General features: G+C 37.7%; 1 protein-coding gene across 1 annotated transcript; it reads left to right on the top strand.

The window, feature by feature from the left end:
• Nucleotides 660-7466, top strand: LOC109218804 (aquaporin NIP1-1-like). The gene is made up of 4 exons (XM_019383193.1): nt 660-756; nt 1757-1817; nt 6993-7136; nt 7211-7466. Exons 1-4 carry the CDS (start codon nt 660-662, stop codon nt 7464-7466), a joined length of 558 nt encoding a protein of 185 aa, XP_019238738.1.

Below are 8433 nucleotides of genomic sequence, written 5' to 3'. Positions count from 1 at the left end.
GGTGTTATTTCGGCTGGCGTCGCAATGTTAACCCGTCGTAGTTTCGAGCGATTGTCGAACTCTTCTTTTTTGGCGAATGGCTGTTGGCCGTAGGGGTGTTATTTTCGAGCATGTCGTCGAATATGTTAACCGTCGTGAGTCCAAGTTTTTGGAGAGTTTTGGGTGTCCTTTGGGGAGTTCCAGTTCGCTTACTTGTGTGTTTCCTTGGGTGAAGTCCCAGTTTTGCTTATTTGTCTTGTATTGGAGAGTGTGATGTCGGAGAGTATTGAACGTTGCTATTCTGCTAATGTTCTCCTTTTATGCATATATTGGAATTCCACCTGTTTAACCCCTCATCGTTCGGCCTGGCGAGAGCTCGCCGATAGACGGGCGATTGAACATGTCCTTTGAACTTTGGTGACATCTCCCTTATTGCCTCGTTCAAAACCTCCCCGAGAGAACCCAAATCGGACACATCTAGGTGAGGAGAGGAGTACGACTTAAGACATTCTTTTCCATAAGTGAAATGTTTTGATATGGGCGAATATTTCAATTATTTTGTTAATAGTTCTCCACTCCACCTTAGAATGCTTTTTTAAGCTCGCTTGCCATGTGGCACTTGTTTTGTTTAAGCAACAAAAAGGTAAACCAAAGATGAGATTTTCCTTACCTCGATCCGAATGAGTGATGAACTTAGGTTAGCGCTCTATAGCGTTGTTCGCTCTGCCTTGGTGTTTAGTGTTGATGGAATGGTGGTTTGTGGATTCGCTCGTATCCGTTTGCCTTGTTTTCTTCCTCGCTTTTTTTTCTAACATGCCTGGCTCTTGCCTGCGTTTGGGTTTGCCTTAGCTTCGTTCGTGTGGTCATCGGTGTGTGATATCGCGTACGTGCAGGTTCTCCCATAAGATGTGTCTCATTCTCTTATGGGATTCCGCAACAGGCGTGTTTCTCTTTGCAAGGCTGCGTGGATATTGTGTTGTTAACTTGCTTCTATGTAGCATCATGGTCTGATTAAGGCATGTGATGGTTTTACTACCCTCTTTCTGGTGGTGATTTGTTTTCACCTTGTTTGGACTCTGAAGAACTAGGAATTGGCTAGAGAATCCCCACAGCGGCACCAAATTGTTTGACCAAAGATTGCTAAAACTTTTTTGATTAAATCAATTAATAGATAATGAGGGGTAAATCTTAGTCAAGGCATACATCACTCCAGATCTAAAATGTATAGCACTACAACTAATAAAGTAAGAACAATCAATATTTTGATGTTAAATTCTCTCTTTTGATGAGATAAGAGAAAAATCAGTTTACATCCTTCCAGAGGAGGAAATATTGCAAGAGCAGAACGACCCAGAAAGTCCAGCCCCCCTTCTATATATATATTCTGGAGCTTTACTGTGTTCTTTGACAACGTTTCTTGTCACTGACGGTCTTTTCGTTGTTATTCGAGCACCATTTTTTACTGGACCATACACTGTCGCATGATTGGACTGAGGTTGGTCGTCGGTTATTTCTCGCCATTTTCGCCACTTAGCGAGATCCCAGCTGGTCGGCTTTGTGGGTAGATTTTGACCCATCAGTTAGTACTCCTATTTACTAACATGCTTAATTTATATCACTGATAGTATTAATGTAGTTTACGGCTATAAGTTAGATTAGATCCTAGTTTTTAATTTACACAAATTGGGTAAAAAAACATCTTATTTACTGAAAATGTTGATTGGCAGAGTCAAGAGTGCAATGTAATCTAGAATTTTACAATATGGCTTTGTTGCAGATGAAAACTTATCTGGGGTTGCAATTGGAGCCACTGTTTCTCTTGATATATTGTTCTCCGGGTATTAGTTTACTTTTCATTTCAAGTTCATTTTTTGTGGATAAATGGAAACTAACTTCTTTTAGGGGTATTATCACTTTTAACTGCGTATAAACATTTATATTCGATAACCGAAAAGTGTATAAAATTTGTGTATATAATTATATATATATATATATATATATATTAATATATATATATATATATATATATATTGCGCTACTTTGATTGGGATTCTAAATCAAACACATACCCTATTAAATTAGGGTCTAAAATGACGAATATTCATTATTTTCAAAAACTTTTATAACTTGCATGTATTTTTTTTTATAATACATATGTGATTTTTTAATTTATTGATATGGGTTATAAACGCGTGTGTTCAAGATTCCTGGTCATGAAAGAGCAACTAAAACAAACATAAGTACCATACACTGGGAATATCGTTTATAAGGAGTACTAGGTCATGAGATACACTTCATTACAATTACATGTTTTACCTCAAAAAATCAAAATATGTAAAAAGAATCACACTTGTCTAATTATACTTTGATTGTGCATATTTGTAGGTTCACTTGATATTTAATCATTTTGATCTCGAAGAACAAATTACGATCAACCCATCCAAATTAATCAATCAGAAAAATTTGAACATTATTCTTTCATGTTTAATTATTTACTCAAGATTTTATTTTAGTACTATTGAAAATATATATTTTAGAACCACATACAACTCCATGCTAAAAAGTTAAATTACCAATATACCCTTTTAAAAACAATAATAACAATAATTAAATAAATGCCTACAGAAATATTAATTAATATTGTGCCTTTTCTAAATAGTTGTGTCCCTTCATTGTTAACCACCAACTTTTAAACTAAAGACACACTTTTCCAATACATTCCCGCGAATTTTATCAAGATAAACATGAGTGTGCCATGAACAAGTTTCCTCCGATTTTGTGTGCTTTCATTTCTGAATTTGAATGCACTCAATTTATTGTCACGACCCGGATTTTTCACCCTCGGGGGTCGTGATGGCGCCTACTATTGGGAGTTAGGCAAGCCAAATATTTATTACTTTATCATTAACCAATTTACCTCTTTTAGCAATTATCAGCATTTATATAAAAGCAACAAAATTAAATAATAAGCGGAAAGTCTTAAATTATAGAAAAACTGAACAAAAATGCAGAAATTTCAACATAAGCCTCTACCCAAGACTGGTGTCACAATACTCATGAACTACTAAGAATAGTAAATACAATCGTCTGAAAGAGAACATAAACTGTTTGTCTCGAATACAATGAGATAACAGACAAAAATAAAGGATAGAGGAGACGTCGGGCCTGCGGACGCCTGCAGGGCTACCTCGATGTCTCGCTGGACTGAAGGTCTGCTCCCACATTACTGCTGCTGCTGTCCGAAACCTGGATCTGTGCAAAATAGCACAGAGTGTACTATCAGCACAACTGACCCCATGTGTTGGTAAGTGCCTAGCCTAACCCCGGCGAAGTAGTGACGAGGCTAGACCGGACTATCACATAAACCTGTGCAATTATATATACATATACAGCGGAGTCGAAATACAGAGACAAGAAATCAATATGGGAAGGGGGAGCATGCTAAGGGGAAATAACAATTTCAAGTAAATTCGTCCAGCAACAAAGAAATTAACACAACTCAGACATTAATAAAGAGACAGGAAGCAACACCGCTTTTTCGCATAACTTCAGCATACGGGGCTGAAGTAGCAAAGGCAATCACACAAAACTTCAGCATTCTAGTAGCTAGGCCTGAAATTCAGCTCTAGAGCTGAAGTTTTTATTTTGTAACTTGCAAACTTCAGCTCTAGAGTTTTTGTTTTGTAACTGGCGAACTTCAGCTCTAGAGCTGAAGTTTTGTTTTGTAACTGTCGAACTTCAGTTGAAGTTTTGTTTTGTAACTGTCGAACTNACTCTTTCCTCACAATAAACAAACAAGGCACGACATCACCCTTCGTGCTTTAACACTCTTCCTCACCCCAAACAACAATCACAAACAAGGGGGCAAGGGAATGAACAAAATAAGAAAAGAAATCCCGGCAAGGGAGCACAATTAAACAATTAAATCCCGGCAAGGGTACAACATCAATAATCTCAACGTCCCGGCAAGGGAAAATAATCAATAAACAACAATATCCCGGCAAGGGAACAATTTAAATACTCTTTCTCTTCCTTCCACTTTTATTTCATATTTCATTTTACCACTTGAGCCAATGCTCCAAAGGGTTCAACCATTTCATAGATATTCACAATTGGAACATAACTTGAGCCAATGCTCCTCGTTGTTCATAGGTCACAATTTCCTTTCACAAGCTTTCTCACAACAAATAGGAATCATCACTAAAGCAAGGGAAATACAACGATCAAAATATTCACAATTTAAAGACCCACGGTCATGCTAGACATCAACGTATAGATACTCGTCACCCTGCCTATACGCCGTACTCAACAAGAAGCAATTAGCAAATAAGACTCAACTCCTAGTCCCTCAAGCTAGGGTTAAACCAAACACTTACCTCAACTTCCACGTCCAAATCAATTCACAACAACCGCTTTTCCTCTCGAATTCGGCTCCAACTCAATCAAATCTATACAATAATGACTTCATAATATCAATATATTCTAAACAAATCAAACCCAATGCCTAATTATAGATTTCCAAGCTTTCTTTCCAAAATCCCAAAAATTGACCCCGGGCCCGCTTGGTCAAAATACGAGGTTCGGACCAAGTTCATATCCCCCATTCACCCACGAGCCCGAATATATAATTTGTTTTCAAATTCAACCCCAAAACGAGGTCTAAATCAAGAAAATTCAAAAAGCCCTAACTCTACCCATTTCCCCCAATTTCTACCCTAATTTACATGTTTTAGGCTTAGGAATTTAATAGATATTGATGAAAAATGGAGAAAACGAGTTGAACAATGCTTACCCAAGCAATTTTGGTGAAGAAATGCTTCAAAAGTTGTCTAGAAGCTTTGGAGAAGAAAGGGTTTATGAAAAATTTGATAACTCCCGTAATGGTTCTGTTTTGGGTTTTTTAAAATAACTGGGCAAATTAACCTTACGCGTTGCGAGGGGACCTTCGCGTTCGCGATGGGTCGGGCTAATTGGTCTACGCGTTCGCGTATAGCAGCTCGCGTTCGCGGAGAGTAGTTCTCCAGGAGCCTCGCGTTCGCGTCCTAGATGCCGCGTTCGCGGTGAAGAAGCTGGTGACCCCATCCCCTGAACCCTATGCGTTCGCGTTTGTTGGGTCGCGTTCGCGAAGGGTACCCCCCCCCTGAAGCTTCGCGTTCACGTCTCCAGCTTCGCGTTCGCGAAGAGGAAGCTTGGGCACCTGGGAGATTTGTCTTACGCGTTCACGAGTGTGCCTACGCGAACGCGAAGAACAAAACCCCTGGGCACTGAACAACAGAAACCTGCAATTTCTATAAGTCTAAAACCACTCCGAAACACCTCTGAAACATTACCGAGCCCTCGGGACTCCTAACCAATCACATACACTAACTCAACAACATTCTACGAACTTACCCGTGCGATCAAATCGCCAAAATAACATCATATACATCGAATTAAGCCTCAAAATCCATAATTTCTTCCAAATTTCATAAAACATCAAATTTTTCATTTTAAGTCTGAAACACGTCAAACGATGTCCGTTTTCAACCAAACTTTACAGAAAGTGCTTAAATCATATATAAGACCTGTACCGGGCGCCGGAACAAAAATACGGGCCCGATACCAACATTTTCTAACCAATTTTCATATCAATCTTCCTTAGTAATTTCAGAAAAATAATTTTACTCAAAAATTCATTTCTCGAGTTTGGGACCTCGGAATTCGATTCCGGGCGTACGCCCAGATCCCATATTTTCCTACGGACCCTCCGGGACCGTCGAATTACGGGTCCGGGTCCATTTATCCAAAATATTGACCAAAGTCAAATTTACTCATTTTAATATCAAATTTTAGCATTTATCACAGAATTTTATATTTAAGCTTTCAGGCTACGCGCCCGGACTGCGCACACAAATCGAGGCGACTACAAATGAGGTTTTCAATGCCTCTAAAGCACGGAATGAGTAAGAAAATAGGTGATGACCCTTTAGGTCGTCACATTTATGTAGCGGGGAAGTGCCAAATATTTTTATTCAAAATTGGATGGATCGAGGTATTCTAGCAACAATGTATCTTTAGTTACAACTTAATGTCTCCGAGATATATAATTGAAATGCTACTGAGTTTCCATTCTTGTCTTTTTTTTCTTAACTTTTATTATTGTAATATTTGTGGTACTATATAATCATTTGAATTCTTCTATCTCTTGGGCTAACAATATAAAATGCATGAATAAAAGTGAGTGTAGGCATTGTTCCTGAAAGTCGCCATATAAGTCTCAATGTTTTACCCAAATAATAATTTTGATAATGAAAATGTCATGGACATTCTAAGCGATGAATAAAGAAAAAAAAATATGTACGAGAGAAGTTATATGATTTTAACAGTAACAAATTCTCCAAGCCAATACCCAAGAAGAAAGTAACAAATAATTTTTAGTATGTTTATGTTTGCAAATATAACAAATAAAGCACAAGGACAAACATTCTAAATATTGAACTATTTTTACCGCATATGTTTACTTGCACGAACAACTGTATATTGCACTTTCAAGAGGGATATCGAGATCGGCAACAAGAATTTTGGTTAAGGCAGAGCAACCGAAGCATTAGGAAGAAATGCACATAAAAAAATATTGTCCACGAAGAAGTGCTCATATAGATACCATCACATTAAATACTTTTAAACTATAATACATAATTATCTAACTAACATGACAAAAATGATCATTTGTGTAAGTTTTGATGATGTCCTTTTATTTTAAATTCATGTATTATGCTAATGTAATAATATTTTTCGGCATTTAAATGATTGTTGTACTATTATACATGAAATTTCTCTCATTAATTAATTTTTTTGTTCCTTCATATAAATAAATATTTAAATCATCATGTGTTATTATTAATGTGCAACGCACGTTTGTAGATACTAATATACAAAAATATATATTTATTTCGGCTATTATTTTTAGAGCGGCAATATAGTGTCATTTTTCCGTTTTTGGTTTTTTTAATCCATTTTGTCACCACTCACAGGCCACTAACAGGGCCTGTGAGTTTGGGACCAGCATTTGTTACAGGTCATTACAAAGGGCTATGGATTTACATTATAGGGCCAATTTTAGGGGCCATATTTGGTGCTTGGTCTTACAATCTTATGAGACTCACAAATAAGTCATGGTATGAAAAATAAAACTATTTACTTTCGAAAAAAGAATATTTGATTAGCTAATCTTTTGATTTTTCTTATGAAGGGGTGAAGCTGTGAAAGAGATTTCAGATTCACAAAAAATTATAGAAGAGTCCTCAAAAGATAAGGTTATATGCAAGTGTAGTGAAGGGTGGACATGTATTGTAACCAAAACTGAAGAACCAGAAGCAGGCAACATCTTTTTTGATTGTGGTGATGAAGGTTGTCTGTGTATTATTGATGAAACAAACACTCTGAAAAAGCATGTATATGTATATGATAAGACAAAAAGGAGAAAGAGCTACAAAATGTATATTTAAGGGCAACCAATTATATATTTATGCAATCAAGCTGCTTAAAATGTAACAGCAAGTAATTGTTTATAATAAGCAATCATTTGTAAGTGTCACGATCCTAGTTCTCCCTCCGTGAACCTGTCGTGACGGCACCTAGTCTCTACGACTAGGTAAGCCTAACATTTACGGATAAAGGAACAAAATATGAAAACTAACAACTGAAAATAAATTTAGACAAGGAAATGCGATGCCGCTCGGCATATACAATAATCACTCTCGAACTGGACATGAAAGCTCCCAAAACCCAAAATATCATGAGTCACAAGCTACAGAAGTAAATAATACTCCTAAACTCCAGAAACTATCGACGAAGAAAAATACAAGAAAGTCTTTAACTGAAGGAAGAGTAGATAGGGACTCCTAGGTCTGCGGACGCGGCAGATATACCTCGAAACGCGTCACTGGAAATGTGGCTGGAAAGAGGTACCTGGATCTGCACACGAAAAACATGTGCAGGAAAGGGCATGAATACACCACAGCGGTGCCCAGTAAGTGCCAAGCCTAACCTCGGTCGAGTAGTGACTAGATCAGGTCAGGGCCCTAATGGTATAATATATAATAAAATAATACAGTGTGAGATATCGCAGTAAAGAAAAATACTAACATTAAACGAGAATGAAATCACAGAAAAACAACAACCCAGTACACAGAGATAGCAACAGGGGATCTCCCGGGATACCGTCCCGTAGTCCCGAACGTAAATGTACAGGTGATCTCCCGGGATACCATCCCGTAGTCCCAAACATAAATGTGCAGGGGGATCTCCCGGAATACCGTTCCGTAGTCCCAAAATAAATATCCAGTACAGGGGAATCTCCTAGGATACCGTCCCCGTAGTCCCAAACATAAACGTGCAGGGGGATCTCCCGGAATACTGTTCTGTAGTTCCAAAGTAAATATGCAACTCAATCAACATAAACAACAATTTCAG

The sequence above is a fragment of the Nicotiana attenuata genome, chromosome 2, assembly GCF_001879085.1.
Source record: "Nicotiana attenuata strain UT chromosome 2, NIATTr2, whole genome shotgun sequence".
Taxonomy (NCBI): domain Eukaryota; kingdom Viridiplantae; phylum Streptophyta; class Magnoliopsida; order Solanales; family Solanaceae; genus Nicotiana; species Nicotiana attenuata.
Note: the sequence above shows the minus strand (reverse complement) of the source record. Positions and strands in the feature narration are given on the sequence as shown.

What these genes read in the sequence shown, in the direction of transcription:
- LOC109218804 (XM_019383193.1), top strand. Translation starts at nt 660, where the DNA reads ATGAGTGATGAACTTAGGTTAGCGCTCTATAGCGTTGTTCGCTCTGCC. An exon ending in CTTGATATATTGTTCTCCGG is followed by an intron (nt 1,818 to 6,992) that starts GTATTAGTTTAC and finishes CACCACTCACAG; the next exon opens with GCCACTAACAGGGCCTGTGA. An exon ending in AGACTCACAAATAAGTCATG is followed by an intron (nt 7,137 to 7,210) that starts GTATGAAAAATA and finishes TTTCTTATGAAG; the next exon opens with GGGTGAAGCTGTGAAAGAGA.